This window comes from Mchenga conophoros, linkage group LG22 (genome assembly GCF_057382185.1).
Source record: "Mchenga conophoros isolate Kocher_MC1m ecotype Shallow Benthic linkage group LG22, M_conophoros_male_GT1.1, whole genome shotgun sequence".
Classification (NCBI taxonomy): domain Eukaryota; kingdom Metazoa; phylum Chordata; class Actinopteri; order Cichliformes; family Cichlidae; genus Mchenga; species Mchenga conophoros.
In genome coordinates this window covers 16,577,488-16,599,945 of record NC_140546.1, presented here as the reverse complement: position 1 = coordinate 16,599,945, position 22,458 = coordinate 16,577,488, and the positions used below count along the sequence as shown (strand labels likewise).

Sequence of the window (22,458 nt, the reverse complement as noted above, 5' to 3'; positions counted from 1 at the left end):
TTATTAAAATCATCTTGATTTGATCATTAGATAAACTGTTGGGCAAAAGCTGATTCTGAGTCGTTGATTTAAAAAAAATGTACTAACAGAATACCTGTTCATTTTTGCATTTTACTTTTTTTCTTCACGTTTTTACATGTACAAAAATCCAATAAAATCCAGTTGGGGATAGAAGCTACACTCTAGTTTTTTGAGTATTTTGTGTAGCTTGCATAAATTGTCTGAGTCTATGAAAGAAATGGTTTTAGTTTTTACTAAGAGGTCACTCTGTATCACTCTGCATATTAAACCCCAGTGTGGTTTGGGATGTGTTCTACAGAAACAACCCTTTCTAAGCTTGAGAGGCCTAACTCTGCATTTCAGCTTTCGGTAGAGAGGGAATTTGTGTGTATGTGTGCGATCTAGCTGGCCCATTATAGCCAGGAATGCACCCGCTCTCGAATCCAGCAAGCCTCTCCCAACTCCTCTCCGTGAGTGTGCAAGTGTGTGCATGAACGCGCAAGAGTACACGTGTGCACGATTTTGCATATGTGTAGCCAATTGTGTGTGTGTGTGTGTGTGTGTGTGTGTGTGTGTGTGTGTGTGTGTGTGTGTGTGTGTGTGTGTGTGTGTGTGTGTGTGTGGAGAACGACAGAGAGAAGCAGCTGCAGACGTTCCCGTAAAGAGAAAACACCACTGAATACACAAATTCTGTTTTTGGTGTCCCTTCCGGATGAAAGCAGACATTCGGCTTTGAAGACAATAATAGGAGATAATCACACAAACACTCAACTTAAACATGCAATAATAAAATCGCATGCTACTCTTGCTTACAGGTTATTTATCCATGTATCCAATCATTTTGTATTAAAATTACATTACACAATATTCACACAACAAAGCACATATACCGCACTCACACACACACTTTCTCTCTCACACCACCACAACGTGCACTCCCCTTTCCCAGGAGAGTGCAGTGTTTTGGTGGAGGAGGACTAGGAAGAAGGAACATAAGAACAAAAGATTATAAACAACAGTATAACTTTACCATCCCCACTAAGATCTTCTGCAGGGTCCAGGAGAGCATGCAGGAAACGGGACAGCAGAGAAGGAGGACGACAAACAGCAGCGAGAGAGAGAGAGAAGCAGGAGGCAGAGCAGAGAGGAGAGAGAGAGAGAGAAGAGAGGTTAGAGCATGACATGCCATGAAACAACACGGTGATGTTGCAGGATCTGCAAAGCCAAACAATCAGCGGGCAGTTAGTTAAAATCCAAAATCTAATGAAGGGGGAAAAAATGCAACGTTAACATCTCCTTCAATTAATGCTGTGCAGGCTCATGTACAGTTAAAATACACATGTGTAGAAAACAGTGACAATAAGTCCAATGTGGTGTCAATAAAGTATGTTCTGTGTGTCAAGCTGTAAGCATGTGAGCTGGGGAGTTAATTACAGTGAGCAGACAGGGGATGCAGCTGTGTTTAATATGCGAGTTTCATTGGAAGAACGGATACAGTGAGCAGGCAGTTACAACTGATCAAGGTTTCTCACATACCTCATTTTCTCACTCAATTCTTAGAACAAGAGAACGCCCCCAGTGACAACTTTTCGCTTTATTATTTTTGGCTTTTTTCATATTTTTTCCATCTTAACTGGGAAATGTGGAAAAGTTTTGAATGCATATAAGAGAGTAAAAGTTTACAAGCTGTTTTTGCGAGTTTTACTAAAACACGCTGAGCTTGAAATTCCAAGCGTTGCATTTATCAGGTCTGTTTATCACATTTGGAAAAGTTTGGATGATTTTTAAAGGTTTCGGCTATGAAGCAGCTGCTGTCCAGACTCTCACACTCGTTTCTCCGAGCCGTCTTTTTAGTTACTGATGACAGCTGCCAACGCGACACTTGGAGACATGAGGTCAGCATTATGACCCATCCAGGATATCACGCAACTGACACGTACACAGAATAGAGCGATGGGATTCTGGTAGATGTGTAACATCCAATAAAATCCATGAGTCCTTCTAGTATAGCAGCTTCCCCATGTTGCTAAAAGCATTAGCATTAAAGGAAAATGAGGGATGAGTGTTTAGTAACTTTCTAGCATTGAACAAACAGTTAGCAGCTTGACTTGTTGACACTGCTCTGCTATACGCTACTCTGCTACAGACAGTGCTAAGAGTACTGGAAACAACCATGTGGGAGGGTGCTGTGCTGGTTTAAAGATGAGATGACAGTGTTTCTAAATGGTTCCAAGAACCAGGCAACATCTCTCATGTACACTCACTAACCACTTTATTTAGGTACAGCTGTTAAACTTCTCGTTAATGATCATTTTGTGATCAGCCAATCACATGTGCGCATCTCAGTGCATTTATACATGCATATATGATCGAGACGATGTGCAGATGTTCAAACTGAGCATCAGAATGTGGTAGAAAAGTGATTTAAGAGATGCTGATTGTGTCACGGTTGTTGTATTTTGCTAACTGCTGATCTACTGGGATTTCCCTAAACAACTAACTCTGGGCTTTACAGAGAATGATCTGAACATGAGAAATAATCCTGTGAGTGACAGTTCACTGACTGAGAATCCCTGGTGGATGCCAGAGATCAGAGGAGAATGGTTAGTCTACTTCAAGCTGATAAGAAGGCAACAGTGACTCAAATAATCACTGGTTACAACCAAGGTATGCAGAAGAGCATCTCTGAATGGACAACATGTCAAACCTTGAAGCAACATGAGAACTCACCAGTTGCCACTCCTGTCAGCTAAGAACAGGAAACTGACACTACAGTTCACACAACTTCACCAGCATTGGCCAACATAAGACAGGAAACTCACCTTTTCTGCTGAGTCTCAATTTCTGCTGACATTAAGACAGTTGGGTCAAAATTTGGTGTAAACAACATAAAAGCATGGATTCATTTTGTCTTGTATAGCACTGTATGGCACAGTGTGGTCCTTTTAGTACCAAACCCCACAGCTTAACTAAATATTGTCGCTGACCATGTCTGTTCCCTTATGACCACAGTATAACCATTCTCTGATGGCTGCTTCCAGCGGGATAAACCATCATGTCACAGAGCTCAAATCATCTCAAACTTGTTTCTTGAACATAACAGCAATTTCATTGTACAGCGGTCCCTCACTATAACGAGGTTCACCTTTTTTTTGTGCAATTTTTCCTTCTTTTTTTTAACAGCGCATTGTCTTCTGCATCCTGATTGGCTGTAGACCATTGTCAATCAATCTCGTGCCGTGTCTCCTGTACAGTACAAAATGCGTTCAGCTTGTCAAATTTACATAAATCTTCGATCACTAGCAGTTTGACTCTGAAGTGCTGTACTGCATGTTTGTAAGTTTTCTCCCCAACAAACACAACAATGTCGACGAAACGTTTTGCACCGTCAAAGGCAACCACATGTGCCTTTGGTTCCATTCTATAATACTGGATTCATTTTTCTACGAAGGTTTGAACTTTTAGAGTGTTTAAACAAGAGATAAAAGTGAGAGAATGTTCGTGCCTATCTGAGAAAAAGGTATAAAGTGTGTAGTGAGGGGTTTTACAGCTTTAAAACACCTATAATAATTGTAAAGAATAAAGTTGGCTACTTTGCGGATTTCACCTATTGCGGGTTATTTTTAGAATGTAACTAATGCGATAAACGAGGGACGACTGTACACAAATATCCTCCACAGTCACAAAAAGCAAGCAAACAGAGCACCTTTGTGCTTTGGAGTGTGGCAGAATGGGAGATTCTCCTCATGGATGCGCAGCTCACAAATCTGCAGCAAGTGTTTGACATGATCACATTAATATGAACTCAGAGGAATGTGTCTAGCACCTTGCTGAATCTATCCCGTGAAGAATTAAAGCAGCTCTTAAGAGGCCCAGTCTGGAACCAACCTGCTGTACCTAACAAAGTGGTCAGTGAGTGTACATTTGGGATTTGTCAGATGATAAATCTTTTGGGCCGCAACATTCATGAAAAACAACACAGTTGTGACCTCACCAGCAAGATGTGCTTACTGGAGTCCTGAAATAACAATTCACTCTGTGTGTCATCACATGCTACTGCTACTCACAACAATACAATAGGGGAAAAAAACATGTTGGAAAGTAACAGAATAGATCCATCTTCATTAGACTTGTAAGGGGTAAAGACTGGTTACTAATGGCTACGAAATAAATTCCTAATGCATCAAAAACATACACAAACCTCAGGCAGAGATATTTGTCCAATCGTTTTTTAATTTGTATAACAGTCTTTTATTTTTAGTGAGCATTGGTGTGGTTACGAAGCATCACATAACCTGTTATTGTGGTTAGTGTGTGTGTGTGTGTGTGTGTGTGTGTGTGTGTGTGTGTAAGACTGGATGAGTCAAAGCAACAAGGCAACGAAGTCAAAGACAGTTTAGCAGAAGGGGACAGATTGTGATGGAGCAGAAAGTGTTTTAGCCATAAAATCACTTTTTACTTTAGATCTAAAATGTAGAAAAACTCTCCCCACAAAAAACAAACCAAGAGCGAGTCAAATATTTGGACCCATCCTGCACTAAATGAGTACCATAAATCACTTAAACAACCCACATATTATTACTGTAACATTTTAATTAACATTCCTCAGTACTGTGGGTTTTGTAAAGACTGTCTGTGTGTCCTTATGTGAAGTTATTCAGTAAGCGCGGTCATCAAATCAGGAATTTCACTCTGCCACATCACAATTTTGTGGATATGCTCCTCTGCTAACTGTCCAATGAGAGCCGAGGATACCGTTGGGCGGCGAATCTGAACAGAAGACAAAGGGGAGGAGGAAACGCCGCGCCTTGGTTGGCTTAGGAGGCATCGATGTCACAAGATCTTCAGCCAATAGGGCGGGGGAGAGGATGAGAGTGTGAGAGAGAAAACAAGAGTGAATGGATGTGAGAGAGTGAAGAAAGATGAGGGGAGAAGATGTAAACAAAAGAAAGCAGGAACAAAGTGGATGACGGAGAGGGAGAGGCTGTCCCAACAGAGGAGAAAACAATGAGATTATGATGGGGAAAATGAGTAAGAGGGGAAAAAAACAAAAAGCTGAATTATGAAACAACGGGAAGACAGCTGGAGCCGAGGAAGCTTCGAGGAAGATGAGCAGACTCTTGCTCATCTTCCTCCTAAACCTGCCTCTTTGTGAGTGAGTGTGCTTGATTTTGTATCTTACCTGAGACAGAGATCGCTCTTACTCCACTCCGGACTGCTTCTAACTTTTTTTCACTGTTAGAAAGTCTAGAGAAAAGGAGCCAAGAGCAAATCAGACAACAGTTGCACAGACACACACACAAAAATACACTAACTACATTTATGCCTCCATAACATCAATATCAGCGATTTTTAAAGTTAACGGTAAAAAAAAGGAAAAGGAGAAACGATGGAAGCTGTTCTCCACATGCATTGCACACATGCAACTCTTCAAAGGTAAACTAATCCTTACTGTCTCTCTCCTTTTGCCGTGGTTTCTTTTTCCTATATCAGCTGAGCTCTACTACTATCTTTTTACATCACAGACAGCAACAGACAGAAGGGAAAAGAGAGGGTGGGTGAGCAAAGGGAGTGAGCGAATGAAAGCAAGAGGAGGAGACTTCAAGAGTGTTTAAAAACCCTAAGTGGAAAATATTTGGCTCCTAAACTTATATCCTTATTTGACCAGAGCCACAGAGTGGGAGAAAGATAAAAGAGAGAGCGGGACAGATTTGAGCTGAAATGACCAAAACAAAGATAAACTGCTGGAGGCTGAATTTAAACAGCTGATAGATAAACATAATCATGCTAATCTACCCGGCTGCAACAGCTACAGATAAACAAATAAAACGCTGTGGGCATTAGGAAAGTTGTGTATCAAAAAACCCAAACGGCTCATTTATTGGGGGGAAAAAAATACATTTGAGGGTTTTTGTTCAGTTTTTTTCTGTTCACAAACTTTTTAAAGGTCCCCATATTCCCTCTAATTCTCCACAACTTGCCATTAGTTATATAATTTTAGATTAAATGGAGGAAAGGAAGTGCATTAGAAAAAAAAAAGCAACAACAAAGCCCAAGAAAACAATGGTTCACTGTTGTCATTTCAAAGCGTACGAAAGCTTTCACGCATTTAATTAGAATTAATTCAAAATCTCTATTTGCAGTGAAAATGTAAATTACAAGGTTCTTTCCCAGAAGCTTTTCGGAAAATAAAGCTGCAAAACAAAAAATGCAGCCCAAACCAAAACCGGGCATAAAAGTAAAAGAATGAATTCGCTGCAGCTTCTGTATTCCTCCTCTGAACTTTACTATCAGCAGTCACTTTCTTCTGAATTTTAACTGAGCAGAACTTTGACAAAGCATTGCTGAAAGACTTTACAATAGAAATGCTCTTGTCTGTGTTTACTTACATAATACTCAATTCTCAAAACCACAATTCCCTGGAAATTAATTTGATGTAAATATAGTATTGTGGTTTATTCTGATATCAAGTTACAAGTCTCTACATGCACATTATTTAGTGCTATGGGCCTTTTATTTTCAGTAAAACTCTGTCATCAGGGCTCCAAACCACACATGGTCAGTTTGACAGAAAAAAAGAAAAATACAGTTACTGATCTTGGAACATGGCAACTCTTTCCTTTTATATATATAACTATACCAAGGATGAGGTCTGTACTTACTTTGGGATGGAAGGCAGCGCTCTCTCTCCCTCTAGAGGACAGAAATATGAATTTCCAATGAATAATGTGTCCTCACTCACACAACACATGGCTGTATGCACAGCACAAAGAAAACCAAATGTCATGAGAACAGAAATTGTTGAAATACATCCAGCAGTGTAAGGACAAGTATTTTCTATTTTTACCATTCTATCCCTACAAACCCTAGAAAATACATTTTTGCACAGAAGAAAAGTTTCATACCATCAATTTAAAAACAAACAAAAAAAACTAACTGACATATAGGAGCGATCAAACTTTACCTTTCTGAACTCTGATAATGAAGGAGTGAGTTTCCATGGATACGAGTCGACAGTAACCATCAATCAAGTCAGCCAAGTTCTCCGCCGTGGTGAGAGATGCTGTCGTAACTGTGAGAGGCTACACAAACACAGACAGACAGCATAGTAGGCCTGTTACAGATAGCTATTATTTCAAACACATACATAAACACAAACAAAGCAAATCACTAGAAATTTTCAGCCCTTATGTTCAAGAAAAACTCATCATACATGCATGTCTTACATGTGAGTACATCAAATCATATAGGTAACAGTAAACCAAACCACTCTTGTAGACAAACTAAGCAACACAGTGAAAATAGCTTTTGATCTTTAGAGGTCAGAATGACGCTGCCAAGTGAAACAATAGTAAAATATCACCTACAAAGAAAAAAAGGTACCTTAAAACCTTCTACTTACCTCACAAGACTCAAGCAAACATTTTTCTTCATAAAAAGCTCATAAAGAGTTGATGGATGATTATTATATAACAAAATGTGATCTTTTTTAACTACATGTATGTAAAATAAGATGGAAAAATTGTTATTTGCCAACAGTCAAGTTTTCCATAGTTTATCACAGTAACAGAGAGGGTAGTGATACCTCAGCAGCTCCGGCTACGTTCAGTTGTAGCATGCCTTTCCTGTCCTTTTCCTCCATAGCTGAGTACTGGATGGACTGGACTTGATTAAAATTTGCTAGATGGGTGGGCTGAGGACAGAGCAACACACGCAAGAAATTAAAGTAAAACATGTGAACTACACTCGTTAGTTTTCTTTGATCATGAACTAGAGTGCAATAAACCTGGATGAGTTTTACTTTATGTTCTTTGTAGAAACTCACCGTGGACCCCTTGTCAGTGAGGTAGCTGATTCCTTCCTCTGGCCCAATGGCTAATTCTACCTGGATCACCCAGCTGGACTGTTAAAGAGAGGATGAGATGCAAGTTAAAAGAGACAGACCGGGAGGAGGGAGAAGGGCAGGCCAGGAGAAAATTACAGAAAATAAAACATGAGCAAGGAAAGGGAGTAGGGACAGCATCAAAGCCCTTCTAGAAGGGAGTCTCAATACTTGTCATCCCTCCAGATGCTTGACTTGTGTAAGAACCATGTTTCTGCCTTGCAGGTATTGTTCGCTGGATACATGCAAAGCCTGACGCCACCAAAAGGGGTCGACCTAACACGGAAAAGCAGCGCTCCCTGAGGGCAGCGTGGCAGAGTGAAACTGAGCAGCAGACTCAACCTACCCCAAGGGCACATTTGAAGAACTCCTTGTCATAGCGGTAAATTGGTGCAAGTATCTCCAAGAACTTCAGGATGCACTGCTCATCATTAAGGTTGGCTACTTGCTTAAATGTCTGCTGAATCAATTTTCGAAGCGTTTTAGCCTGCACAAAAAATGGAAAAAATATACTCAGTTAAACAGCAAACAGTCTGCCCATTCATCTACAGTGTACATTGTACAGTGTACAGATTTACAGAGTGGATTTTGCTGAAGGACGTGTGGGTCTGCTGGCATTACAATCACAGCCTCACATGTGAATTTTTTGATCTCTTATGTCACCAACACAAAGCAGACAGATGGTAGCGAGAAATACATCAAGGAGGATCATTCTGCTATTTAATCCTCTATTCTTTGACACTCTTGGCACAAAAATGGACAACATATTGTCCTGCGCGCACACACTGAATGCATAATTAGGAAAATAAATAAATTAACACACATTCAGTATGCAGACAATCCTATGAACTGCTTTTTATATATAGATGGAAAAAAGATGAGTATTTAGCAGGCTTGCAAGAGGAACATGCATAGGTTTAAAACAGAATAGCAATTAGGGGCATTCTGCACATTATAAGTTTAATGACTAAGAATTTATTAGATTAACCGACTGCAAACTTGACTTGGACAAAAACACCCAACGGACTGATCTCAGGCAGCCTGAATGACTTGGTATTACACATTTGTCTGCACTAAACATTTACTATAAAACAGAAATAAATATTCAGGACAGAAATATTCATATAACAATTTAATATTTAACTCATTTTAGTGCTACTTTAATATTATTGATTTGTCAATAAAAACTGTATTATATAAACTTCACTGCAGCAACACAGAGCCCTGATGCCAGGTGTTTACTTAAGCCTGAAGGAAACAGTAAACCCACAAATACTCTGTCTCTCACACACACACACACACACACACACACACACACACACACACACACACACACACACACACACACAAAAGGTCCCTGTGTTCATGAGTCCTTTCAGCAGACGTCATTACAAAATCTAGTATGTGTTCCTCATGCTCCAGATAGGATCACTGTTTTAATTCCTAGAATTCCACCACACAAATGCGCATAAACACACAGATATCGTCCGTCCAAAGTGTCCACCCTTCCTGAGAGGAAGTACCACGAGTGGCTATCAGCTCCTTCATCAACACACTGACTGTCTCTATAGCAACTGGCTGACCAATTAGGACACTAGTACCTGCATCTAAACACCCCACTTACACACGCACAAAACAATCAATTCGCTGACACTAGTTCACTTCATTAGCAGTCACTGGGAGCAGTTTAGTGTTATTTTAGTCTATTTGGTTTTTCCACAGCAAAGCATCACAACAGTCTGGCCATACGCACGATTTGTGATACAAAGTTCTTCTTTTTGTCCCTGCAAAGCACGACTGATTCACCAACAAAAAGTTGCTTTATTGCTCCTAAAATAACAGTTATCATGCGTGAGCAACTGATGGCAGCTTCCAGCGGGATAACATGCCATGTCACAAACCTCAAATCATCTCAAACCTGTGTTTTTAAAATGACTGTACAGAGGTGGCCTCCACAGTACCCACATCTCAATGCAATACAGCACCTTGGGGATATACGGCCAACAAATCTGCAGCAACTGTGTGATATCATCATCTCAATAAGGAACAAAACCTCTGAGGACTTTCCAGCACCTTGTTGAATCTATGTAATGAGCAATTGAGGTAGTTCACAGGGCATAAGGGGGGTCCAACCCAGTACTAACAAGGAGTAACCAACACAGCTGTGGGAGTACATATTTTGTTGGAACTTTAAATCTTAATATTAAGTCACATTTTTACCATACACCATATACTCATGACTACATTGTCATGTATTATAGTATACAGATCAGTGAATTAAAAGTAATAACGTGTTTTTAGGGACACGCTAAGAAGTCAAAGAATTTTCCAACTAAAGTTCTTTATTTCTTCTACTAAACATATTGCAACTATGACCATAGGTTTTGTTATATTATCCTGAAACCTTATCATACCAATCCTTAATAAAGTGTGCGGCACTGTTTCAATCGTTCAGCCCGGGTCAACTTTGATCTTCAAATCTCCCAGAGGTCAGCTTTGCTAAACCTGCTGCCCGGCCAGTCAATGTGAATGAACAGAATCTGCTCTTTATAACATCAGTCACTGTTTACTATCACGGCCATCTGCTCTGGGTTTAGTGTGTCTGTCTGTGTGTGTGTGAGTGAGTGAGTAGAGTCCATTCAGGGAGAATAATCTCATTAAATGACTACAGTTCTCTTTCACCAGAGTGAACAACACAAACCTAAATGGCAGCTGTGCTCGCTCCCTCTGTGTTTCACACAAACACTAACACAAATGTGCAGCATGTGAGCATGCCACAGCTCCTCTTGCATTTAACTGGCAGTACATATTATATAAATGATTAAACACAGAACTGCAAGTCAAAAATGTGATTAATCTGCAAGAAACAAAATGGTATTTAAAAGACCAATCGTGGCAGCCACTTACCAAGCTTACATATATTTTATATTTTTTTGTGTGTTTTGATGTTTTTTTGTATTTTTTAAGCTCTCCCCAGTTTCCCCCCTCTACTAAGTGACTGATTTATTCAACAGAAAGTAGTTCCCCCCCAAGATTTATTGAAACATTCTTACAGTGAGGATAAGACTGAAAACATTTACCAGGTATTAAATTAGCCAGAGATTCATTTTCTGTTGATTAGTTTGTTTTTGTTCAGCTCTCTCCGTCTCTCTGAAGTAAACAGTCCTTTCTTTCAGCTATGCATCAATTCAGATCAGGTGGTCACACAAATTATAAACACTGCAATAAAATATTCTGTGGAGACGTTTATAATCGAGTCAATTTACTGATGTTTCACTGCACATGTGTGTCACTGTGCGCCTCTTCGCGGCTTATAAAACAGACCTCTTGGGAGTGAGTGTTGTGACGTCTGCCAAAGGAGCAGAAAAAGAGACGAGAGGAGTCAACAAGGCTTGACAGACCTCTTTTCTTTTTTTTGGGTGGGGTGGGGGGGGTGAAGGAGATGTATATTGACACCTCCCCCTCCCTTTTCATTGTTGGAGAGAGAAAGTGGGTTTAAACATGACCCGAGGGTCACGCATACCCATCACAGAGATACACCAGAATGAACACACGGTCTCTCTCTCTCCTGCAGAGCATCTGTCTTCCCCGCCTGCTGACATCAAGACCTTTTCGGGTCACCGGGCCTTTCACACTCTCTCTCACACACACACACACACCAAGACCATTCTCATAAACACGTGCCGTAAATTTATCACTGACGCAGACGCTGCTCAATATGCAAGAAGCACCACCACCACATACGACCAGCCAACCAAAAGGTCTTCTCAAAGAAACAGGAATCCGTAACTATAATACACAATATGTCATACTTTCCTGTTACTTCGGTAAGTTGACCTCATTGAATCATTGAGTAGCACATCAGTACGCAGCAGTAGTTTCAATAACTGCTGACTACTTGGTTAACTGTATACTGGGATATATACGATACTCGAGCAAGTGTAAACCTAGCAGAAATTATTCTTTGTGGTTAAAAACAACGTTCATCACATTACTTCATAATTTATGAAGGTTTTTCTAATGTTTCTCTATTTTCTTAGATTGCTTCACATTTAATCTGCTGGACCTCACAATGTCTGATAACATCAAATAACTCATTAGAAAAATCTAAGATGAAGCTACTAGAAATCTGCTAATAAAACTACACACCGATACTCCAATACCAGTGGAAATACACAATATTTCACATCCAGACTTGCAGTGTAACGAATATCCACACCAAACACACTGGGTTTGTGCAGAAAATTTGTCCTCAAAAAAAAAAAAAATACGTGTCAAAAATGGGAATGACATTAAGGTCCTGATGTTTCTAAACAAGAAAATTTTGGGTTCATCCAATTCTCACGAGAAGGAACCTGCAGGGAGATTTAGATCCAGGAGTTGAAGCTGTATCACGACCATTTCATACATATTTGGGACCACGTGTGAGGAGGCAGAGAAATATAATTTCAGAGACCTAACTGCCCTGGAGCAGTGTATAGCTGGGTGTCTGACGTATATCAGTGTATATTCAGTACCATTGCACGTTTTGAGCCACTTTTTGCCAGATGCAGCGGTCTGATTGGTCAGATCTGTTTATTTGGATCTGAAAAATCGAGTTTGGTTCGGAAAAATAATTCTGAAAAATATTTGCACAAATTTGTGACCTTCGGTGTGTAAAGCCCCCAAGTTTGCAAGATCAATAGTTTGACCTTGTTTTTGAACTCAAGCTCTCCACACGGACATGAAACCCACCTTAACTGAATCCAGCAGGTCTTTTGGGAAAAACCGCCTCAAACCAACGTCTTTCCTGAAAAAAGAAAGACAGGAGGAAAACATCAGAATGTTTATGGTGGTGTAATTACAAAGAAGAATGTTAATTGGCAAGCACTTCTGTCTTTATCTGATCTCAGATGCGTGTTTCATCCTCTCCTGGGGTATTGCCAAAAGCAGACACAGACAGATACAGTTAAATGGGCAGGCAAGAGAAGACAAGAAACCGAAAGCGATGACTAAGTGCTGACAACAGCACACTACTCATCTTTTCCTTTAAAGATGGGGTTGGAGAAAACCGATGAAGGCAGAAAGGGAGAGAGAGTTGCAGGAAGAAGTGCACAGAGGGTGACCACAGAGACAAAGAAAGATGAGCAGAGCTTTAACAGGAAGTTGGCTAATGACTCATACCCCTCAGGAGAAAAGACAAGTGAAGAGAGTGGGAGAAAGGCTGGAAGCTTGCATCCCCCTTTTCCTATTCCTGTTTCCCCAATAAAGGTCAAATGTCAAACTAGAATTAAAATAAAAAAGTCTGAAACAGGAATTAAAAATATAAAAATGTAGTTTTCAGAAATTCTCCCAGATTGTTAAACTTTCTTTTAGAAAATGACCACGAAAGAAACTCCTCTCTAAAACGGTTCTCTCAAAATCAAAGGCATGTCATCACAGGAGCAACGAGAAATACACACAGACAGAAATTATATAATCAAGCTGACCTCAGAGAACGAGCCCTGACAAAGGCCCACTGATTAAACAGCACTGCTCGGGCTCCACAAAGATGACAGCCAACTGCAACCAGCTGACCGTTTACATGAACATTACTGTATGTTCTGTGGCTCCAATGAGAGAAAACGCTTACAGTGCAGACCTACTCGATTTTTCACATTTGTGTAATGTGTTAGAGCAATCTCAAAAGTAATATCGAGTTAAAGCACCTCTGGCTACAATGACTGCATGAGGCTTTGCTGGATAATGACTTCCAACTTTTCTTCCCTCCCCAGAGAGCCAAACTGACTTAGATTAAATAAGCAGAAGGCCACATATTTGATGACTAAAAATAAAACCAACATAAAAGAAAACTCCATGTAAAAACGACACCAGCCCACCTAGATTAGCCTACATCTTGTGTCGCAGTTGTCTCATATGGCCACACACAGAGGCCACCGATCAAATACACTAATTTGAAATTGAATCAAACCGCACTGAAGGCCCACATCTGTCATTTCCCCTAAATTTCCTGAGCATAAGGCAGCCTCTTGTTTATTTTGGGGGATTATTTTGCTTCCCTAGCAGACCATGCTAAGAGGGTTTGGGTGCCATTTCAGTCCCTGGGGCCGGATTCTGCCATTGTGTGATCTAGGACGGCCCTCGGTGGTCCAAACATCTTTCATTTGGGAATGATGACGACTTTCATGCTCTTGGGCATTCTTATGTTTTTCACCAGATCTTCACCAATTTTATCTCCACATCCTTCCTTGGTTTTCTGACATCTGACACCAACTGTTAGAACCTAAAGACAGATGTGTGCCTTTTCCAACTACATCCAATGCATTCAAATTACACATGTGGATTTGAATCAAGATGTAGAAGAATTTCAAAGACCACTGATAGATGTAAGATCTCTCAGATCTCAACTGTATATGTAAGAAAAAAAAATCAATATAGAGACCTTTTACAGGTCAAGCCATAGAATACTCGGCACCATTTATAGGGAAAATGTGTACAAAAGGAAACACATAAAGGGTAAAGTTTCCAAAAATATGTGAATTTCTGATTGGGCATAAATGGTGTCAAATAAGAAATCTCTTCAAAGAAACCTGATAATTATACTTGTTATAATGTTTCTAATGGAAGATGAAAAAGAAGCAGCAGAGGTGAAAAACTCTAATTAAAAGATGAACAGAAGTCTCTGCCTTTTCTGCCAGCAATCCAAAACGGTGGCCAACATGGATCAACTACAGCCAACAGCGCCATACATTACCCAAAGCGCATTATACATTTTTGGCGCTTAATGCTCATAAAGGGCCCAGCAGGCTCTGATGGCCAACTGTCAGCTTCCTGTATCAAAGCCCTAGTAGCTCTTTCCATCTCGCTCTCTTGTTGGTTTAAAATATGCATGAGACAACATCTTTTTCCAATCAACTGAGAGAGGCAGCGAGGGAACGATGGAGACAAAACAAAGAGAGGAAGAGCACAGAAGGAAAACCAGATAAAAATAGGGGAAGTGAACATGGTGCAGAGAGACAGAGAATGAGAAGAAGAGACAAAGAAAAGACAGAAAACATTCCTCTGGATTAATTGGAGAGCTCGTTAGGCTGACGGGCAGAAAGAAAGAAAGACATGAGTGAAAGAGGACAGCTCATTAGAGTCACACCAAGTTAGAGGCAAGCCTCATTTAGAGTTCACTTTGTAAATTCTTCAACCATCTTTCAGAGAATCCACAGTGGGACAACGCATTGAGATAACATGAGTGAAAAACATAGAACGGTTTCCTCTTTAATACCCGTAAATGTAACAACAAGGACTGCAAATATACTCAGCTTCAATTTGCAGTTGCTCACATCCCCGCTTCCTAAAATCTATTCAATTTCTTTTGCACTAATCCAGGTTTCTAGTCAAGTCAAGAGAAACTTCCTCTGCCAAAAAGTGATACACTGTGCTACTTTTTCTGATCTGTAGCTCTGAAAGCGGTGTTTCAAAACACGTTTCCAGGAAGAGAAATGATGAGATTAGGATGGACTGATGCACCAGAGAGGTTGGGAGCCGAACTGTGCTCCTGGAACTCTTTGCTTATGAAGATAATACTTACTCCAGTAGTTCATAGTTAGATTTCTTGTCCAGGGCATTTCCTCTCATCTCTTTAAAAAACCTCCTAGAAATGAATCCAGTGGGAGAGAGAAAGAGTGAGGTCTTTTTTTTTTCATTTTCTTTTTCAATAAAATGCAAAAACTGCTGTTGCTTTGCACAATGAATAATAAACTGACTAATGTTGGCAAGAATTATCAGTGTAGCTGACGGGCAGACAGACTGTGCATTCTGCAATGGTGAAGAAAACAACTCAAACTGTACTTTAAATTGTTCGTCCAGCAACAACAAAGGAAACAGAGCGCTTAATACTTGGACTGAACCTTTTATTCTTTGATATTGAAAGAAAAAACAGCAATCTGCATGCGAAGAAATGGAAACAAAAGCAGTGGAGTACATTGTGTTACCTAATTTCGAGACAGCCCAGTTTGAGAGCTACATCTTGTTCCACTTGATCTCCGTTTTCTGTCATGTAGTCGTTCTTCACCTGAAACATGCAAATACGCAAAGGTGTTTATTAAGACATTTACTTCTCAACAAATGGAGGGTCATCTCGCTCACACACACATACGGGCAATCCTGCTGACCTAGATTATCCAAAGAAAAACACACTTGCAGGGTGTCTTCTAGTAGTTCCATATGCGTTAGTGCTAGCTGCTGGAAGGGAATGAAATATGTTTGTGTGTCAGGGTGTCTCTTGTGTGCTTGTGCATCTGTTTGTGTTTGTACCTGGTGGTAGAAGTAGTTGAGAGTAGGTTTGTCTTCTGTAAACTGCTGCACAAAGCCCTTTGGTAGATATCGGATTCTTAACTCATACCTACGGAGGAGAGAAAGAAGACAGAGACGTCACTACGTTACACTAATGTAAGGATTATTTGTGATGTGAATATAAAGATGTGCGGGTGAACAGAAGGAGGAGAATCAGCAAGGGACGGAGGGAGATTACAAAAGCGCAAGATGCAAGAATGCAAATGAGAGGAGTGCTTGTAAAAATCAGTGTAGCAGAAACAGACAGAGAGATAGTTGTTGACTTAGTCACACAAAGCAGGCATCTGTTTCTGTCTCCCTCTTTATGTCCACCGAGCAAAAGGTCTCCACCTCACAATAGAATCAGCACTAAGACTGCCACAATAAAGGTAATGTATACCAGAGCATTAACATCCAAACTACTCAGCCTTTACAGCCACACAGCACCGTGCGCACAAGGGCTCTCATCACAATTCGACAGACGGGTCACGCAATTTTTCATGATGCCGGTTGCAATAAATCACTTCTGCTTCGAAATACAATACGGCAGACTGCTGAAGCTAGCCGTTTTTGAAACTACTGACTTTACAAGGCCAAATAACTCATGTCTAACCCAAGCAGGAAACTGTTTATAAAACATAACCTACAAGTTCAACATCCTCCAGGAAGGGGCTTGTTTAAGAGACGCAAGCATCTAAAACTCATCTACCTCATGAGGTCCTGGTTATAAACTTTATAAACTTTAAATTAGATTACCTAATGTTTAGTTTAAGTTTTGTTGCACGTAAACAGGGACAATTGACACAACAAGTCAAACACATGATGGCAAACAATATGTCAAAACACGTTAGAAGCCTGTTTAGACATAACTTTGTATTAACATATTTATTCATAAACTATCGAAAATATTTTCACCGTCCTGAAGACAGTCCCACAAATCCTTCATCCATTTCTGCTGTGTAGCCATGTCAAGGAGAAATAGTCTACCCAGAGATACCCAGTCCTCCCTGGTCCCAGCTTCCTGCTCTACATCTTTCCAGAGGCAAGTGTTCCCAAGCCAGCCAACAGAACATCCAGTATCCAGTGCATCCTGGTTCTAATCCAGGCTTTCCTCTGAGTAGGACATTAACAAAACACCTCATATAGATGGCAGCCTTCTCTACCAACTCTACTCTGAGTCCAGTGCTGACTGAGCACCTCACCCATTCTTCAAGGGAGAGGCCAGATAGATATTTGTGCTGCTTGTGTCTTCATTTTATTGTCTTACTCACTACCCAGACCTCATGGTCATAGGTTAGGGTAGGAATATAGACTGACTGGTGAGGTGAAAATGACACTTTCACACTGAGCATCTGCATCACTTTCAAAGATGCAATAATCTGTCTCAGGCTCCTGCTCTACTTTCCCCTCACTTGTGAGTAAGACCCTGGGATGCTAAAAGTCCTCCACCTGAGTTTATCCCCCAGTAATTAAAAAAAATGTGACCCATCCAAAATAGGAGGATCCTGTCTGGTCCCTTATAACAGCAGTCTAGCTTGCAATTTGATGTAGTGGCTCTTATCACAACATTACAAATACAGGCTTCATCTTGCACCTCCACTCTTCATTTGGCCGTGCTTGTTCATATTTCTCTCTGACGTGGGATACGCCCAAATCTGGGTGGAGCCAGTGCACTTGGTCTTTGGATTGACCGTTACTGAGCCGCAGGCCAAAACATGAAGTCCAGCGCACTTTGTTGATGTCTAAAATCTTCTGGATGATCCCCTGCAGACAAAGAGGAAAAAAGAGAAATAAAATGACTGATGACTGTGCAAATAATACTTCATATCTATGAAGGTAAAATATGCATAATTACTTTCTAATGTATCTGTGCTGTCCCTGGGTGCCGAAAACACCTGTATAAGTTTGATATGTTTTAAATAAAACAAAACTTTTTGTTGTGTCTTTTTGGTAAAAAAAAAAAAAAAAAAGCTTTACTTTATTAACTCAGCCAATGTTTCCCTGACATTTTGGATGAGACCATCGATTTTTTAGTTTATGTCTGCGTGAGTTTGTGTCGGAGACTTCAAGAGATTTAACGTGACATTCCCACCCAAACAACTTGACAGACATCAAACACACGCGCACAATAATGCTCACAGAGCCATGTGTGCTCCCATGTAAAACGCTGGGGGGTCTGACCTAGATACTGAAGTAGAGAGGGATGAAAGGAGAGCAGAGGAGATCGGCAGTGACGTATGACCACTAAAATCTGAGCAGAGCTAGGTAGTTTCTACGTCACAGCGGTGGATCTAAAAGCATCCTGCTAAGTAAACCTACACTAGCACGCGCACACATAAATGGTGCCCTGAGGTGACATGCATTAGCAAGCAAAATATTGTCAGTGCGTTTGGGCCCGTTTTAACAGTGCTGACAGCTAGGACGTTGAGATGAGGACAAATGGCACAAAAAAAAAAAAGTAATTTAAAAGTACTCCTGAGTGACAACTGTCACATTTTGACCTGAGAGAGTTATGAGCACTGAGTATTATTACTGTGAAGGCTACTTCTTACTCTAAATAAATATTGTGTGTCTCAGTTAATGGTAAAGTGTCCCTAATATTGTGACACTATACAAAAAAAGCATCTTACCCTGACATCGGTTGCATCACCGTATCTTATATTGGAAGACCAGCAGCTATTTTCTGTGTTGCTCTCAAAGTGATGGCAGACTTTCAGAACCCTGTCCACGGAGCCGGCCATGGTTCGGTCCGATCCCCCCGCACTCAGTCGAGACTTGGCCCCTTCGAGGAGGGTGTGATTCAGGTTGGGGTCCAGGTAGGCTGACGCCATGGTTTTCCCTGCAGACACTGCCGCTGCTAGGTGTCTGTCATATTCTGAGAGACAGAGGAGAGAAAAACGGACTTTAATTAAATAAGGAGTAATCTAATTATTAAACTTAACAAATCCTGTGATAGTTGAATATTTTAAAATATCTTTACAATCAATTCCCATTAAAAAAAACAAAAACAAAGTTTTTTTTCTGTAACAGAATAATGATAATTCTCTGGGTCTAACATTTAGTCTAGTTTCATACGTCCAACCAAGGGCACTTGCATGACAGTAGATTTGTGTGGAGTAATTAGCCTAATATGTACAAGAACACAAATGTGTGTGAGCCTGATTTTAAGTAGACTAATCAAACCACTTTGTTAAGCACAGCGGTTCAACTGCTTATTAATTCAAATTTCTAATCAGCCAGTCACTTGCAGCAACCCCATGAACTTAGGCATGTAGACATGGTCAAAGCAAGCCGCTGAAGTTCAAAATGAGCCTCAGAATGAGGAAGAAAGATTATTTAAGTGACTTTGAACCTGACAAGGTTGTTGGTCCTGGACAGGCTGCTTCAAATATCTCTGAAACTCCTGATTTGCTGACTTTCCCACACAAGAAACAGAGAAAAAGAGACAATATCCAGTGAGCAGCAGTTCTCTAGGCTCCTTCAAAAATGCCTTGTTGATTTCAGAGGTCAGAAGAGAATGGTCAGACTCCTACAAGGTGGATGAACCACATGTTGAAGCCTGAAGCAGATGAGCTACAGCGACACACCTGGTGCCACCCTGCTGTATAAGAACAGGAAACTGAGGATCTAATTCACACAGTATCACCAAAATTGTACGAGAAGATTTTTTTTAAAGCATTTCCTGTTCTGATGAGTCCTGATTTCAACTGCTGAGTCAGAATTTGCCTTAAACACGAAAGCATGGATCCATACTGCCTTGTATCAATGTTTGGGTCTGGTGATGGTGTCATGGTGTGAGGGATTGTTTCAAAGTACCGGTTAGACAACACATGTCCATCCCTTTATGACCACAGTGCCCCCACCTTCTGATGGCTACTTCCAGCAGGTTAAAACACCACCCCACAAAGCTCAAATAAGCTCAAACAGTGAGTTCACTGCACTCAAACGGCCTCCACAGTCACCAGATCTAAATCCAAAAGAGCACCTTTGGGATGTGGTGGAACAAGAGCCAATAAATGTGAAGCAACTGTGAAGCAACAATTTTAAAACACATTTGAATTTGTGCCACGAAGAATTTAAGCTGTTTTGAAGGGGGTCAAACCAAGTAACCCAGTAATAGTAAGGTCTACCTGTACTCACTCCAGTCAGTTCAAGATAACAATACTAACTTCAGAACTAGTCAAGACACATAGACTTTAACTTTTAATTTAATCCACTTTGAGTGAAAGCAGAACTACAAATAACTATTTTATCAATAAAATGTAACAGTGTCAAAAATTTGCACACATAACCAAGTGACAGTGATGTGTAATTTTTAATTTGTATAGTCAATGGAGTCACTACCGTTTCACTGCTACATTAGTTGCATGTTTGTTCTCACACACCCCTTAGACCGTTGCGTTGTTCCAAACTGTGTGCTGCAAGTATCTATTCTTCATGTGTTGTTTTTCACTGAGATACAATACAATGAACAATAAGATACCAGAGAGAGAAATAAAGAGAGAGGTGCAGTCAAGGTCAAGGCTCATTATGTAAGCACCCGTGCCTATAACACAGAGAAGACAATGGATCGCAGGACACCATTTTTCCTGAATAAAAAGTTCGGACATAGACGCACTTCCTGGAATTTCATTGCAACTCCATCTGGAAATGCCTGAGAAGAACTAATTTCTCTACATAAGAGCGTGTGTGTGCGCACGCTGTTGTCAACATGGAAGCGAGAAAAGACAGCAAGATCTCTTTCATGCTCCATTTTTCTACTTCCCTTTCTTCCTGTGTGTCTCCTCTCCCCATCCATTAAAAGGGAAAATGGATATGTGCTAGCAGGTAATTACACCTGAGAGAGCGTGCGCACACAGGCACGCGCGCACACTCGCACTGAGATAGCTCAAAACAGAGAGACTGGAAAGAGTTGAGTGATAGATTACAGTAAGAAAATGTGATCCCAACTTAATCTGCCAGTCCCAAATGATGATGACTTCCACATCAACAAATTAAAACTCTCTTAAGATCTCTCTCTTTCTCACACACTCACACACACACACACACACACCTTTGGCTGTACACTAGTGCAGTTCCCATGGAGTCAGATGTCACACCGTGAGCGTGAGGAGTCTATGCAGAAAGAAGATTTCATTCATACCTCTCTCCCAACACATGGGGAAGGGGCTACAGCCACTTGTCGCCATGGAAACGCATGTCTCTCCCTCCCTGTGCCTGTCCGCGTCGAGGACAGACAGGCAACCTGCAGCTTCACAACCACGCATCACATGCAGTGAAGTTCTCGTCCGCAGGAGTTAAACAAACACACTAAGCTCCTGACACAGCTGCAAGAAAACCCTCTCATAATCCAAACACTAATTTACACAAGCACGGCGTCTCCGACGAAGAAAAAACAAAACGTCTCTCATTACAAAGTTTGCTTCTCCTTGGCAAAAGCTGCAGTAATAGAGAGGTAAAAGAAGCAATCCTGAAAAATGAATACTTTGTAGTTTGCTGACAATTTGTCTGCAGTTTGAAAATCCAAGAGAAAAACAAAATCAGGGAAAGTTTCTTCTTGTTTATGCGTCTTCTCTTAATCTTTTCCTGTTATCCAAAAGCTCCACAACACAAAAAAAACCTCTCCAGAGACAGAAAGTTACTTTCATCCACAAACTTCACTCCTCCTTTTTTTTCCTGTCCACTCCTCAGCGGCCCCTCTCTGATGACAACACACTGTTTGCTTTTTGCCCGATTTCTGCCCCATGCCTGCACTCCATAGTTACACAGTTGCCTTGGAAGTGTCAGGAGGCTTTCGAATTTGGCTTATTTCATTCAGCGAAGTTCCCCGAGTTGTTGAGAGGGAGCAAAAAGTTTAAAGCCAAAAATCCAACTGAATAGTGCGCATCCAGAGGACCTTCAGTTAGCTAGTGGTCAGACACCAAGAGGCAATTACTGTGCTCAGTCAGAAAAAAAAAAAGATCTTCTCTTGGAAACAAAAGTAAGAGAAAAAAGTTGACCAAGAAAAAACAAAGCCAAGAGAGAGAGAAAGAGAGAGAAATGCAGCAACTGTTTTAAGGTGAATGAGAAGTAAAAGAGGACAGAGCAACGCAACAGAAAGAAAGTTGAGTGGGGAATGAGAGCGCTCCAGAGAGGGCTGCTGGAGGGGTAGGAGGAGCCAGAAACTATTAATATGCTAATCCTGTCCCCTCTATGCAATAAACCCTCCCACTTTAGCTCAAGCTGACCTCAGAACAGTTCTCATCTTGAACTAATATTAACACTGCTCAAAA

At 40.7% G+C, this 22,458-nt stretch overlaps 1 protein-coding gene across 7 annotated transcripts in view; it reads right to left on the bottom strand.

The window, feature by feature from the left end:
* Positions 1-22,458, bottom strand: part of ptk2aa (protein tyrosine kinase 2aa) — a 64,889-nt gene that overhangs the window by 19,627 nt on the left and 22,804 nt on the right. For 2 of the 7 annotated variants that reach the window (XM_085263432.1, XM_085263425.1), the window contains exons 3-16: positions 18,817-19,061; positions 17,781-17,950; positions 16,169-16,256; positions 15,847-15,926; positions 15,444-15,506; positions 12,617-12,671; positions 8,229-8,369; positions 7,826-7,903; positions 7,586-7,693; positions 6,965-7,082; positions 6,663-6,693; positions 5,183-5,247; positions 4,756-4,842; positions 1,031-1,048 (exon numbers count right to left, since the gene is read on the bottom strand). In XM_085263432.1, coding sequence (XP_085119558.1) covers positions 1,031-1,048; positions 4,756-4,842; positions 5,183-5,247; positions 6,663-6,693; positions 6,965-7,082; positions 7,586-7,693; positions 7,826-7,903; positions 8,229-8,369; positions 12,617-12,671; positions 15,444-15,506; positions 15,847-15,926; positions 16,169-16,256; positions 17,781-17,950; positions 18,817-19,017 — 1,303 coding nt within the window. In that variant the 5' untranslated portion in view covers positions 19,018-19,061. Of the gene's footprint in view, positions 1-1,030; positions 1,049-4,755; positions 4,843-5,182; positions 5,248-6,662; positions 6,694-6,964; positions 7,083-7,585; positions 7,694-7,825; positions 7,904-8,228; positions 8,370-12,616; positions 12,672-15,443; positions 15,507-15,846; positions 15,927-16,168; positions 16,257-17,780; positions 17,951-18,816; positions 19,062-21,329; positions 22,250-22,458 lie in introns of those variants that run through there. The other 5 variants (XM_085263426.1, XM_085263428.1, XM_085263427.1 and 2 more) reach the window with 3 other exon arrangements.